The sequence below is a fragment of the Lepidochelys kempii genome, chromosome 8 (assembly GCF_965140285.1).
Source record: "Lepidochelys kempii isolate rLepKem1 chromosome 8, rLepKem1.hap1, whole genome shotgun sequence".
NCBI lineage: Eukaryota > Metazoa > Chordata > Testudines > Cheloniidae > Lepidochelys > Lepidochelys kempii.
This window is the reverse complement of record NC_136387.1, coordinates 64,813,285-64,828,597: the sequence shown is the minus strand read 5'-3', so window position 1 is coordinate 64,828,597 and position 15,313 is coordinate 64,813,285. Positions and strand designations below refer to the sequence as shown.

General features: G+C 52.7%; 1 protein-coding gene across 8 annotated transcripts in view; it reads right to left on the bottom strand.

Moving 5' to 3' along the window:
• Positions 1–15,313, bottom strand: part of PTPRC (protein tyrosine phosphatase receptor type C) — a 155,083-nt gene that overhangs the window by 86,586 nt on the left and 53,184 nt on the right. For all 8 annotated transcript variants that reach the window (XM_073356764.2, XM_073356763.1, XM_073356768.1 and 5 more), the window contains one exon: positions 4,569–4,595. In XM_073356764.2, coding sequence (XP_073212865.1) covers positions 4,569–4,595 — 27 coding nt within the window. The remainder of the gene's footprint in view (positions 1–4,568; positions 4,596–15,313) is intronic.

The following is a 15,313-nucleotide window of genomic DNA, read 5'->3' as shown; positions in this document are numbered from 1 at the left end:
TAGTAAGGAAGTACAATAGTTCTGTTAGTGCTTCCTAATATATCATGCACAGACAATGACAACAAAGTCACACGTAAACAAGGTATCTATTTCGGAATGGATAATGTTAAAAGAAGGAAAACTGAGACCATATATTTTAGGCAGCTTTGCAATTTCATTTTGTTTCTTATATATAAGGCCAAAAGCAAAAGTAGAAACATGCATTCTATAAGAAAAGACACCAGAATTGTAAAGCATCTATGAGTTGAGAACCTGAAGTGTTCAATGCCCTCGGTTCTCACTGGGCCTGACACTGCTGCAGCTAAAGTCAAAGGTGAGACTTCCATTGGCTTCATAGGATCAGGATAAAGCTAGTTGATTTTTGATGGTAGCTGAGGTTGCTCAGCCCCCTGTAGATTCAGGTGCTTTGTGTTTTATGAAATGATCATTGTCATTCAGAAAGAGAGAGAGAGGTTTACCCTTGTAATTTTAATAACTATTCCAAAACAATAATATAAGTGTCACTATTAGCCTCTAATATTCTCTTATGTATAAAACCAATGTAAAAACTAATCTACTGTCCCAATTCACTTGAATAACTCAGTAAGGATCAGATTCTGTTGGTAAATACTTATATAGACATTGTACAACTGTGCACAAGGTCATACATCCCAGTCAGTGGCAAAGCCAAAGAACAGAAGTTGGGAATCCTTACTCTCAGTCTCCTGATCTAACCACCACACAGCACTCTCAGAGATATATAATCTTACCCGGGAGTCTCAGTTGATTCATATTCTTTAGACTGGTTTGAAAGAAGTTATGAATAAATGTATGTCCAAAAATGTCATGTAATCAGTATTCATTACTTTGACTCTTTGAATAGGGAAATGGAAGCTAAAATTCATCTCTTGAAATACCTGTATGTAATATATACCATATATATCTATAAATAACCTAAAGGACCACTGGATGTCATCATTGCTTCACAAAAGAAAAAATAAATAAACCAGGTTTTATCTAACAATAAACCATAACTTCTAAGCTGACTGCTATTTTTTTTTTAATTTCAAGTGATTTGGTATCTTGATTCCACTTTTGTCCAATTCTGTTGTCTGTTTTTCATCTTCTGCATCACAGTTGGCAACTTTCACGTGGTAAATAAGCACCCTGACTTTCACAATAAGCCAAAAATCAAGCTAATCCCATTTTAAAACAAGGCCAAAACAAGCCAATCCCTAAGAACCCCGACAGTCTATGTGACTAGATCCCCCCGGCGTGCAGTCTGGGACTGTGATGGGCCGGCTGTGCACCACTGACTCACCCCCGCTTTGCCCATCTTGCCCCTGCTTGCCGGGAGCCGATCAAAAAAAAAGAAGCAACAAGCTACATGCGAAACAAACTACAAGCCAAAAACTAGCCAACAACCAACTCACAAGCCAATTAAGCCAAAAACAAGCCCTATTTCTGCGTTTTTTCCGCTGGTTTGGCATGTCTGTTCTGCATGTCCAAAGAGCACATTGGTACCTCTCACTGTACTATTCTACGGCTATTTCAGTCTCCCTATAGTGTTTCTTTGCCTTCAGCCCCAGTTTCACTGTCCTCTCTCTCATTCTGAGCTGTGACCTCTTAACTCTTTGTTTGCAGATAAAGATAATATGATTTTGTAAGTGTGTGGTAAAGTGCTATTATAGGATGAAAAACCTGAATTCTCTTATTTGTGCTATATTTATATTACTGTTTTTTTACTGTATAGATCTGGTCCCAAGCCAGTGAATTCAGTGGAAAGACTTCAGCTGACTTCAGTGGGCTTTCTTTTAATTCTATTGGGGGTCTTCTGTAATTTTTGTAAAAGTTTAACTCCTCTGCTAGGTCAGATAAATGTGGAAACACTATCTGGAAGTAACAAAACCAAACAATTATGAACACATTTTCTGTCTAAACTAGCACACACAATTCAAATCCTACCATATTCTACTATTTTTATTAATTATTTGTATTACAGTCATGCCTGGAGGCCAAGGCTCCATTTTGCAAGGCACTGTACCAACACATAACAAAGACACAGTCCCTGCTCTGAAGAACTTACAATCTAAATTAATATGTTAAATGAATGAGATATGTTCAGTGAAATACATGTAAATCACAAATTCAGACAAAAGCAAATTGGTTCATTTGGTTCTTCCTTTTTAAACCAGTCTATATTATTTCACCTGTGATCTCACTATTCTAAATGTAAAGGTATGTCAAGAGAAGGTTATACACATTTGTGTCCGTACATTAAGGCCCCAATCCTGCAATCAGATTAATTCAAACAGATCCTTGCCCCATGAAGGAGAAGGGCTTAGGGACCTGACTCATGAAGGTATATGAGCACATGCCTGACTTTAAGCACGAGTAGTCCTGGAGAAGACAATGAATTAAGTTGCAGCATACAAAAGCACATGCAATCTAGGCTCTTTAGTTCCTGCCATTTACTTGGAAGGGAGCTGATTCACCTGAATCACTGACCTCTATGGGTATGTCTACACTACGAAATTAGGTCGAATTTATAGAAGTCGTTTTTTTAGAAATCGGTTTTATATATTCGAATGTGTGTGTCCCCACAGAAAATGCTCTAAGTGCATTAAGTGCATTAACTCGGCGGAGTGCTTCCACAGTACCGAGGCAAGCGTCGACTTCTGGAGTGTTGCACTGTGGGTAGCTATCCCACAGTTCCCGCAGTCTCTGCTGCCCATTGGAATTCTGGGTTGAGATCCCAGTGCCTGATGGGGCTAAAACATTGTCATGGGTGGGCCTGGGTACATGTCGTCAGGCCCCCCTTCCCTCCCTTCCTCCGTGAAAGCAAGGGCAGACAATCGTTTTGCGCCTTTTTTCCTGAGTTACCTGTGCAGACACCATACCACGGCAAGCATGGAGCCCGCTCAGGTAACTGTCACTGTATGTCTCCTGGGTGCTGGCAGACGTGGTACTGCATTGCTACACAGCAGCAGCAACCCATTGCCTTATGGCAGCAGACGGTACAGTAGGACTGGTAGCCGTCATCGTCATGTCCGAGGTGCTCCTGGTCACCTCTGTGAGGTCTATCAGGAGCGTCTGGGCAGACATGGGCTCAGGGACTAAATTTGGAGTGACTTGATCAGGTCATTCTCTTTAGTCCTGCAGTCAGTCCTCTTGTACCATCTTCTGCCGGGCAGGCAAGAGATGAGGATGGCTAGCAGTCCTGTTGTACCATCTTCTGCCGAGTAGCCATGAGATGTGGATGGCATGCAGTCCTTCTGCACCGTCTGCTGCCAGCCAAAGATGTAAAAGATAGATGGAGTGTATCAAAACAAGAAATAGACCAGATTTGTTTTGTACTCATTTGCAACCCCCCTCCCCCTGCTGCCCCCCGTCTAGGGGACTCATTCCTCTAGGTCACACTGCAATCACTCACAGAGAAGGTGCAGCGAGGTAAATCTAGCCATGTATCAATCAGAGGCCAGACCAACCTGCTTGTTCCAATAAGAACAATAACTTAGGTGCACCATTTCTTATTGGAACCCTCTGTGAAGTCCTGCCTGAAATACTCCTTGATGTAAAGCCACCCCCTTTGTTGATTTTAATTCCCTGTAAACCAACCCTGTAAGCCATGTTGTCAGTCACCCCTCCCTGCGTCAGAGCAATGGCAGACAATTGTGCATCTGAGTTGAGAGTGCTGTCCAGAGCAGTCACAATGGAGCACTCTGGGATAGCTCCCGGAGGCCAATACCGTCGAATTGTGTCCACAGTACCCCAAATTTGACCCGGCAAGGCCGATTTAAGCGCTAATCCACTTGTCAGGGGTGGAGTAAGGAAATCGATTTTAAGAGCCCTTTAATTTGAAATAAAGGGCTTCATTGTGTGGATGGGTGCAGGTTTACATCGATTTAACGCTGCTAAATTCGACCTAAAGTCCTAGTGTAGACCAGGGCTATGTGCCTCACATGATCAGCACACAGGTCAAAAGTGTGCCACTGTTAAACAGTACTGAAAACTGAGAACTGGAAGCACATAGATCAGGAAAGGGGTCAGTGAAGCAGAGTGATAAAACCTATAATTATGTTGGTTTTATGATGTTACCTGTCACTTTGCAACTTTATCTCTATATACAGTATTTTTGTTTATACTAAAATTTGGAAACATTAATCATATTTGATTTTAATTTAAGCAATAAAAACAAAACAATGTTTCTGGAATGTTAACAAATTATGAAGTAATATCATGAGCCAGATCTTCAGCTGGTGTAAATCAATGTATCTCCATTGAAGTCATTGGAGCTGGCTAGATTTACACCACCTGAGGGTCTGGCCCAATACTACTGAGTGAGACTAACTGGTGCTATACCAAAGAGTGCTTTTCAATTGTCCACGGGGAGAGGAGAACCATTTGTTTCTTCCCAACTTCACACTGACTATTCTAAATGATGATTCTAAAGGCATTAAACACTCTAGAAGATAATACTTGTACACACAAAGCATGTGTCTTATTGGAAGTAAACACAACCACAGTTCAAGCAAATTTCATAGAGAAGTGTTGCAGTTCTGTAAGGAAAGTAAAAATAGTTCTCTTACCAGTTTCAGTAGAGTTCTGTGTTTGCCCTAAAAGGAATAAAAACAGGAATAAATACAGTATGTCAAGAGAAGGTTATACACATTTGTGTCCATACATTAAGGCCCCAATCCTGCAATCAGATTCATGCAAACAGATCCTTGCCACCATGCAGGAGAAGGGCTTAGGGCCCTGACTCATCAAGGTATGTGAGCACATGCCTGACTTAAAGCACATGAGCAGTCCTGGAGAAGACGATTAAGTTGCAGCATACAACATGAATTAAGTTGCAGCATACAAAAGTCATTGGAGCTGGCTAGATTTACACCACCTGAAGATCTGGCCCAATGCTACTGAGTGAGACTAACTGGTGCTATACCGACGAGTGCTTTTCAGTTCTCCATGGGGAGAGGAGAACCATTCTTTTCTTTCCAACTTCACACTGACTGCTCCTGGGCTTCCCCTGTAATCTAAAAAGATTTTAACCTTGTAGGTCACTCAATCCATTGTAATAAGATTCATTTGGGGAGTTATCTTGTAGCTTGAAGTTGGGTAGTCTGGGATTCTGCTGGAATGGGCATGGGATGGAGATTCCCCAAGATGTTTGTAACTAGAGGTGAAATGGTTCTCTCAGGTGTAGAGGATGTAAAAATGGAGGTTCAATACCAGTCTATATAACCCTATAACACGGTGATACATAACTGACAGGAACTTAACTGTGAAATGTACAGTATAAATAGTAATTGTCTTTATGCTGCAGTTCCTTCTTTAATCCAGAAAATGAATTCAAGGCATGAGACACTGAGCTCCATTCTTTCATCCAGGTGCTTAATTATCTGTCATGCAGTACACTGTCTACCATAGAACAACATGTAGTATACCAGAAACAAGTTAAAACTAGAACTAGTTTAATTCGTTAATTCTCTGTGACATGCTGTGACACCTGAGCTAAGGAAACCTCCACATCTGAGTTGGAGTTCAAGAATTTGGGTGGCAAAGGTAGAATGAGAAATCAAACAATGTCTTATGCCTTAAAGGCCATTTTTGTCTAAGTATATATATATATATATATATTGTGAGAGGGTCGGGCCAGATGGCTACAGGAGAGTAATTCTTTTATTTTTTCAGGTGTTGGTGGTGTCCACAGCAGCAACAGCTGGGGCTGGGGTCCCTCGCTCCCCCCTTCTGGGGAGCGGGCCAGCAGGCCCCCCACAAGGGGCTGCAGTCAGAGCAGTAGCAGCACCTGAGGGTGCGGGGTCCAGCAGCCAGCCAGCAACCAGGTAACAGAGAAGGGGGCGGGGTTGTGTCTGGCCCAGCCAGGGAGCAGCTGGAGCAGCAACAGCCCTATTGGGATCTGGGAAGTGGGCGGGGGAAGCCCGTCCACTGCTAAAGGATCCCCCCCAGCCTAAGAGGGGGATCCACAAGACCTGGACACCAAATAAATCTGGGGGACAACTAATGAAATAACAGGGACAGGAGTGTGGTCAAAGGGTCAAATGAAGGGAACCGGATGGGGACACCGAGCAGAGAACCCTGGACAGTGCCCACTGCTCCTCAAAGGCATCAAGGAAGTCAGTGGACACTGCCCAGAGGAACTCTGCCCGGATACGTGAACGGACCGAGGATTGGAAATAGGCCCCACAGTCACAGGAGACTCCATCGGCCAACCTCCTCACTCTGGTTTTATAGATGGCCATTTTAGCTAGGGCCAGGAGGAGGTTTACCAGGAGATCCCATGACTTTCTGGGGCCACGGATAGGGAGTGCATAAATAAGAAGGTGAGAGGAGAAGTGCAACCAAAAACGTAATAAAATATTGGTGAGGAGCCGGAATAGGGGCTGCAGCCTGGCACACTCCAGATATATGTGTGCCAGGGTTTCCCTCATGCCACAAAAGGGGCAGGTGTCTGGGATAGAGGTGAACCGTGCCAAGAACACGCCCGTGCTCACGGCTCCATGAAGGAGCCGCCAACTGATATCCCCGGCGGGCCTCGGGACCAAGGTGGAATATAGGCTGGTCCACCGGGGCTCCTTACCCTCCAAAGGTGGCAGGAGGTCCTGCCATTTTGTATTGGGGCGGGATACGAGGATGAGGGCGTGTATGATGTGGAGCACTAGCGTGTATAGATGTTTCCTTGGCGCGGTTTGGAAGCAAACCGGCTGCAGCTCGTGCAGCTGGCTCACAGTGAAGGGATTAGGGGGTAGGTTGGGTCCATGGGGCAGGGGCCCAATTAAAAGGTCTGGCGAGCCTGGGGTAAAGGGTGGGTGGGGCGTGCGGGGCGTGCCCTTGTGCAGGACCTGGTTAAGGTAAACCTGAGCAGTGGGCGGCAAAGCGGCCTTCACCTCCTGAAGTACGCACCGGGGAGTACGAGGTCTGGAGAGCCCCATGCGCTGAGCAAGCATCAGGGGATCCAGCCAATCTCCCCGGTCGTAGTCCAGGAGGTCTCCGACTCTTGTGACTTCTGCCAGGACCAACCTCTGGCACACAGAGGGGGACTCCGCCACCTGCACACGAAGCTAGGGGTTGTGTAGTAGGGGCTCCGTGAGGAGATCTGCCCCCTCAGTGGCCGCCACGGACCTGGTCATTGAAAACAATTTCCAGGTCCGGAGGAGGTCCTGGTAGAAGACCAGCAGCCCGGAGAAGACCTCTCGGATGAAGGTAAAGGAGCTGCCGGTTGTATTGGAGCCCTCAGAAACGGCGCAGGAAGGCGTGCACAAGTATGCTCCACGCCGGACTACCTGCACCATAAAAGAGCCTCTGCAGGGCCTGGAGGCGGAAGACATGGACCTGAGTGTGCAGACATTTCAGGCCCTGTCCTCCCTCCTCCAGGGGTAGATGGAGAACCCCTGCAGGGACCCAGTGCAGTCCTGACCAAAAGAACTCCAGAATCGATGTCTGGAGGTTGGCCAGGAAACCCGGAGTCGGGACCAGGGTGTTGAGACAGTACCAGAGCATGGACAGGACAAGTTGATTAAGCACCAGTGCTCTCCCTATAAGGGATAGGCACTGGAGAAGTCCTGTCTATTTCCGGAGCCGCTCTATACCCCGCCCTCTAAATTATGCCAGTTCTCCGGCAGAGAGGGATGCGTGCCAGAAAGGTAACCGCTGAGATAGAGCAGCGGACCCACACTCCACCGGATGGCCTGAAGCGCGGGTGGGAGGGAGCTCGCCTGCCAGCCGTCCCCAACCACCAGGCCAGAGCTCTTGACCCAGTTGACCCAGGCGGAGGAGGCTGCCGAATACATGGCCTGGCAAGCCTCCACCCACACCAAGTCACCCGGGTCCTGGACCACGAGAAGCACGTCCTCAGTGTACGCTGACAGGACCAGCTGCAGCTCCGGCTCCCACAGCACCAACCCTGTCAACCTCCTTCAGAGGAGACAGAGGAAGGGCTTGATCGCCAGAGCATACAGCTGGCCCGAGAGGGGGCACCCCTGCCGTACTCCTCGCCCGAAGCTGACCGGTTCAGTCAGGGTCCAGTTGAGCCTGACCAGACACTCTGCGGAGGCGTACAGCTCCCGGAGAAAACCCACAAACTGGGGTCTGAAGCCAAACGCTTGCAGAGTGCTCAGGAGATACCCATGATCCACCCTGTTGAACGCTTTCTCCTGATCCAAGGACAGGAGGGCGAACGACAGACCATCCCTACACCCAAGTTCCAAAAGGTCCCAGACCAGATATAGGTTGTCAAAGATGCTGCGGCCCAGGACAGTGTAGGTCTGGTCTGGGTGGACCACGTCCACCAGCACCGACCCTAGCCGCACCGAGATTGCTTTTGCCATGACTTTGTCATCCATGCTGAGGAGCGAGACGGGATGCCAATTTTGTAAATCGCGGAGGTCCCCCTTCTTTGACAATAAGGTGAGCATGGCTCACCTGCACGAAAGAGGGAGGACCCCACTCCGCAAATACTTGGCCCAGACGGTGACTAGGTCTGGGCCAAGGATGTCCCAGAACACGCGGTAGATCTCCACGGTCATCCCGTCCATGCCTGGAGATTTATTGGTGGGCATGCGACGGAGGGCTTCCGAGAACTCGGCCAGAGTGAGAGGCAGCTCTAGCCAGTCTCGGTCGCCCATGCTGACCGTAGGGAGCTCCTCCCAAAGCACTCTGCAAGCATTAGGATTGGTCGGATCCGGGGAGAAAAGGCTTGCATAGAAGGCTCTTGCCCTCCCGCACATCTCCACCGGATCCGTGAGGGGGGGGTGCCGTCTTCTGCCAGAAGGCAGGTGACGTGTTTCTTGGCCCCCCTCCTTTTCTCCAGGGCGTAGAAGTGGGAGCCACGATCCATTTCCCGAAGGAGACGGATGCAGGATCGAACAAAGACACCCCGGCCCTGATGGTCCTCGAGGGCCCAGAGCTCCTCTTGCTTCTCCTGGCACGCTCCGCAGAGGGGCGGATCCTCGGGGCTGGCGACCAGATGCCTCTCCAGCTCTAAGATCTCCCGTTCCAACTACTCTATCGCTGCATCCCTCCGTCGGCTGGCGCCCCAGGTGTAGTCACGTTAGAAGAGCTGGGCGCACACCTTCCCCAGGTCCCACCACCGCCGCACCGAGGGAAAGGCATGCCGCTGCCCTCGCCAGGCCATCCAGAACTCCCAGCAGGATGTCATGAAGCCCACATCCTCCAACAAGCTGTTGTTGAAATGCCAAGAGGCCGGCCCCGGCCTCTCCGCGCAGAGGGAGGCCATCACGGTGGCTAAATGATGGTCAGAAAATGGGACCCTCCAGATCCTGGAGGAGTGGGCTCGTGAAAGGTGGAAATGTGATAAATAAATGCGGTCCAACCAGGAGTGGCACGACCGATGGGCCTCCACCCGGACAAAGGTGAATGTGGAAATGTCATCCGGGTGGTGGTTGCGCCAGAAGTCCACCAGGGAGTGGTGTTCGACTATCTCCCAGAGAACGTGTGCTGCGGCCAGGCACTGCTCGGTCCCCGAGCGGTTCCACTCCTCAAGGGCGTTGTTGAAGTCCCCACCCAGGACCAGGCACTCATAAGGATCCAAGGTGCCGAGGAAAGCGGACGCCTGCTGATAGAATTGCAAGCCGCTCCGGGCTCGATGTCGGGGCATAGACGTTAACGAGATTGACCACAAGCCCCTCCATACAGACCCAGAGGTGCAGCAGGTGGCCCGGCACAGCCTCGGCCACCCCCAGCACCTCGGGCTGCAGGTCGGGGGAGAACAGGGTTGCCACTCCAGCCGAATGAACTGTGAGATGGCTAAAGTAGACCCTGTCCCCCCAATCCAGCCGCCAGCTGTCTTCGGCAGTCGGATCCGTATGGGTCTCCTGCAGGAAAACCACAGAGTACCCTCCCTCCCAAAGGAAGTAGAGCACCTGGGACCTGCAGAGACCAATCCTACAGCCGCGGGTGTTCAACGTTGCGATGGTAAGAGGTGCCATGAGGATGGCTGGGGGGGATCCTCGCCGGCAGGGACGTTCACGGCTCCCAACGGGCCTCGCAACAGTCCATGGCCTACCCTGTAGGTGAGTAAGGAGTCACGGAAGAGGCGGACCCGCTGGTAGGCTGCGGTGGCCTGCTTCCTGGTCCTTTTACCCTCCCCAGTGAGGGCCCTTGCAGCCCGGAGGATTTGATGAAAGTCCCCCCATCACTAGAAAGCAAGCTGTACCTTGTTGCGGGAGCCATGGATGTCTTCTAAAATCTCCCGCAACTCCTCTCGCAGCGCATGGAGGTAGAGGATTGGGGGGGGGTGACAGAGGGGCAGGCGGTGGAGGGGTAGCTGGGGCTGATGGAGGGGCCCCACCCGTCTCGTCCTCCGCCATCGTGAGCAGGGAGGGAAGGGGAGACACCAGAAGGAGGAGGGGAAAGGGGAAGCAGGTCGACCACTCCTCCCCGCTAGGCTGCAGGCAGGGGAGGAGGGCGCCAAAGGGGGTGAGCTGGACAGGGGGACAAAACAGGGGTTAGGGGTCAGTCGCCAACACGGGGTGGAATTCCAGCTCCTCTAGCTGCACTGGGGGGGGATACAACAGCATTGGGGGTGCAGTGAAGAGGGTTGAAACTAAAATGGGGAGTTGCACAAGCGCATGGGAGGGGGCATGGGCGCACGGAGCAAGGGGCTGAGCGGGCTGGAGTTAGGGCAGGGAAACCAAGGGGCTAGCTTCAGAGGCTGGAGTGGGGCAAACAATCAAAGGCAGTAGAGGGAAATGTGGGGGGGCAGGCAAACAAACTGAAGCTAGTAAGTGGGGGCTGGGGCAAAAGGGGGGGCAAAAGCTGCAAAGGGCAAATGGGGCAGGTAACAAGAGGCAAAGCCGTGAGGTGGGCAGTCCTTGGGGGGGGCACCTGCACCCACGTGCACTTGCACAAAGTCAATTTGGGCTGGCTGCTGCTTCTGGCCCAAATGGTGGAAAAAGGGCATGGCAAGCCAAGCAAGCAGCTAAGTCCAGAGGCAGGAGCTGAGGCAGATGGTAAACAGCCAGTGGGGGGAGTGGAGGAGGCAGCGGTGGTGGTGGTGGTGGGGGTTTGGGGACACACAGATGGATCGGGGGGCAGCTCCACGCCACACCCCCTGTGTCCTTGCAAACACAGTCAAGACCCCCACCACAAGAGCACAGTTCAAAAGTTACTCAGTCTTAAGGCCCCCTCCACGGTGGTCTGTAGAGTTTCTAGGTGCTCCCCCACTGGTAGATGGTCCTCTTCTTCTCCTCCTCAGGGCTTCAGCAGCTCCAGGCACCAGACTCCGCAGCAGCAGCTCCAGAAACTCTAGGTGGTGGTCCAGGCAGGCAGAAAGGACCCCTCTCAGGTGGTGGTGGTGTCCACAACAGCAACGGCTGGGGCTGGGGTCCCTCACTTCTCCCTTCTGGGGAGCAGGCTAGCAGGCCCCCCTCAAGGGGCTGCAGTTGGAGCAGTAGCAGCACCCAAGGGTGGGGCGGTCCAGCAGCTGGCCAGCAACCAGGTAGCAGCAGAGAAGGGGAGGGGGTGGTATCTGGCCCAGCCAGGGGAGCAGCAACAGCAGCAGGGAGAGCCCAGGGCCTAGCAGCAGCAGTCCCAGCACCGGGAGCAGCAGCTCTCTCCCTCCTTCTCCCTCCAGGCCAGAGGGCTACAGGAGAGTCTTTTTTTTTTTTTTTTTTTTGAAGCAGAAAAGAGTTTTATTTGTGTAACACTTACAAAGAATCACCAAAAGGGATAAAGCAAAACTATGCAACAAAACAAAAGCAAACGCAAGGTATGACACAGCAGCCTTCAGGAGGGAGAAGTGTTCAGGCTAGCCTGGGCCCAGAGCGGGGTGGGCTTCCTTGACACTCGTGGTCTTCCACCCTCCTGAGTTACCTGGTGGCCTAGAGCGGGGGGGCTTCCTCGGCACTCATGGTCTTCCACCCCCTCAAGTTACCTAGTGCCACACCCAGTGTCACCAATTATTCCTCTCCTAAGAGTGCCCGACAAGATGGACACGGCTGCAGGATGGGCAGTTTGGGAGTGGGGTGATGTACACCCATGCATGATAGGACCCCTCCTAGGTGACAGTAATGATGGTATCCACAGCGGCAACGGCTGGGGCTGGGGTCTCTCGCTCTTCCCCTCAATCAAAGGGTCAGACGGAGGCAACCAGACGGGGTCACCGAGCAGAGAACCTTGGACAGCGCCCACCGCTCCTCGAAGGCGTCAAGGGAGTCGGTGGATGCTGCCCAGAGGAACTCCGCCCGGATACGTGAATGTACTGAGGATCGGAAAACGGCCCTACAGTCGCAGGATGCTTCATTGGCCAGCCTCCCCTCTCTGGTTTTATAGATGGCTGTTTTAGCTAGGGCTAGGAGGAGGTAAACCAGGAGATCCCGCGATTTTGTGGGGCCAAGGATGGGGAGTGTGTAGATAAAAAGCTGAGGGGAAAAGTGCAGACAAAAGCATAATAAAATATTCGTGAGGAGCCGGAAAAGGGGCTGCAGCCTGGCACACTCTAAATATACGTGTGCAAGGGTTTCCCTCACGTTGTAAAAAGGGCAAGTATCCGGGATGGGGGTGAACTGCATCAAAAATATGCGCGTGCTCAGAGCTCCATGAAGGAGCTGCTAACTAATGTCCCCGACGGGCCTCAGGACCAAGGTGGAATACAGACTGGCCCACCGGGGCTGCTCACCCTCCAAAGGTGGCAGGAGGTCCCGCCACTTTGTATTGGGGCGGGACATCAGGGTGTGGGCGTGAAGGGTGTGAAGCGTGAGTGTGTATAGATGTTTCTGTGGCGCGATTTGGAAGCTGACTGGCTGCAGTTCGTGCAGCCGGCTTGCAGTGAAAGGGTGAGGGGTTTGTTGGAATCTACAGGGTAGGGGCCCAATTGAAAGGTCCGGCGGGCCTGGGGTAGAGGGTGGGCAGGGTGCGCCCTCGCACAGGGCTCGGTTGACATAAGCCCGAGCAGCGGCCGTGAAGGCAGCTTTCATCTCCTGAAGTATGCGCTGGGGGGTACGAGGTCTGGAGAGCCCCATGCGCCGAGCGAGTGTCAGGGGATCCAGCCAGTCTCCCCGGTCGTAGTCCAGGAGGTCTCCGACCCTCGTGACTTCCGCCAGGACCAAACTCTGGCGCACTGAGCGGGACTCCGCCACCTGCAGACGAAGCTGGGGGTTGTGTAGCAGGGGCTCCGTGAGGAGATCTGCTCCCATGGTGGCCGCCACGGACCTGGTGGTTGAAAACAGTTTCCAGGTCCGGAGGAGGTCCTGGTAGAAGACCGGCAGCCCGGAGAGGTCTCGCGGAAAACCTCTCGGAGAGAGATAAAAGAACTGCCGGTCATATCGGAGCCCTTGGAAGCGGCGCAGGAAGGCATGCGCCAGTATGCTCCACATCGAACTACCTGCACTATAAAGGAGCCTCTGCAGGGCCTGGAGGCGGAAGACACGGACCTGAGTGTGCAGACACTTCAGGCCCTGCCCTCCTTCCTTCAGGGGTAGATGGAGAACCCCAACAGGGGCCCAGTGCATTCCTGACCAAAAGAACTCTAGAATCGATATCCAGAGGTTGGTCAGGAAACCAGAGGCCGGGACCAGGGTGTTGAGCCGGTACCAGAGTGTGGACAGGACTAGTTGGTTAAGCACCAGTGCTCTCCCTCGGAGGGAGAGACATCGGAGGAGCCTCGTCCATTTCCGGATCCGCTCTATCACCCCGCCTTCTAAATTTTGCCAGTTCTCCGGCGGAGAAGGGTGCGTGGCAGAAAGGTAAACGCCTAGGTAGAGCAGTGGACCCGCGCTCCACCGGATGGTCTGAAGCACGGGTGGGAGGGAGCTCACCTGCCGCCAGTCCCCCACCGCCAAGCCAGAGCTCTTGACCCAGTTGACTCGGGCAGAGGAGGCTGCTGAATAGATGGCCTGGCAAGCCTCCACCCGCGCCAAGTCGCCTGGGTCCTGGACCACGAGGAGCACGTCATCGGCATATGCCGACAGGACAGCCACAGCTCCGGCTCCTGCAGCACCAACCCTGTCTTCCTCCTGCGGAGGAGACAGAGGAAGGGCTCAATCGCCAGAGCGTACAGCTGGCCCGAGAGGGGCCACTCGTGAGAATCTAGGGTGCCAAGGAAGTCGGACAAACGCTGATAGAATTGCAGCCACTTCAGGCTTGTTGTCGGGGCATAGATGTTAACGAGGTTGACCACGAGCCCCTCCATTCGGACTCGGAGATGCAGCAGGTGGCCCGGCACGGCCTCAGTGACCCCTAGCACCTTGGGCTGTAGGTTGGGGGAGAACAGGGTCGCCACTCCAGCTTGCCGAATCGTGAAGTGGCTAAAGTAGACCTCGTCCCCCCACTCCAGCCGCCAGCTGTCCTCGGTGGTCGGATCCGTATGGGTCTCCTGCAGGAAAACCACAGAGTACCCCCCTTCCCGAAGGTAAGAGAGCACCTGGGACCTGCAGAGAGCCATCCTACAGCCCCGGGTGTTCAAAGTTGCGATAATGAGAGGTGTCATGTGGAGGGCTGGGGGCGTGGGGGTTCCTTGTTGGCGGGGGTGTTCGCAGCCCCTGGCGGGTTGCGCAACAATCCGTCATCCATCCCGTAAGTGAGTAAATCATCACGGAAGCCATGGGCCCGCCTATAGACCGCGGCACCGTGCCTTCTTTTCCCTCTACCCTCCTTTATAAGGGCCCTTGTGGCCTGGAGGATTTGATCAAAGTCCCCCCATAGCTGGAGAGCTAGCTGTACCCTGTTGCGGGAGCCACAGATGTCTTCTAAAAACTCCCGAAATGCTTTTCGCAGCTCATGGGGGGGGGGGTGTTGCGATTTCCCGGTTATTCCCTGGTGGGGCTCTTGGTGCAGCCTCGTGGTCCGCTGAGGCGGGCAGGCAGGGTGCGGACCACCGACGGGGCATCTGACAGGCTAAAGTTATTAGGTCCGTCTCAAGCCTTGGGGTAGAAGGGGATGGCGGAGGAAAAATTGCAGCTCCTAATGGGTCGCGGCAGGAAAATGCAAAGGCTGCTCCTTGGGGAAGATCCGCAAAAAAAGGGAAAGAAATAACCCCAGGCGCAGCAATAGCATTGCAGGAGGAGGTGGATTGGGCAGGGAGAGGGATGGGGGTGGGGGCAGAGGCGAGGCTCTGGGCTTTGGGAGGCAAGCAGCTGAGAGGTGGCGCCTCCCGAACAGATTCTAGGGTTAAGGGGGAGTGGAGGGGGCTCCCAGTGATGCTAGGAGCAGGCTCTGTGGTGGATTTGGCAGCCACGGCATCAGGTGGTGGACCACCTTCTGTAGGGTGCCCGCCCGGGAAGGCTGTTAGGGGGAGGGAGCATGGGGAAAGGGGGACTGGGGTGAGGTTGCCCAGATCGAGGCCAACCAGCAGTAG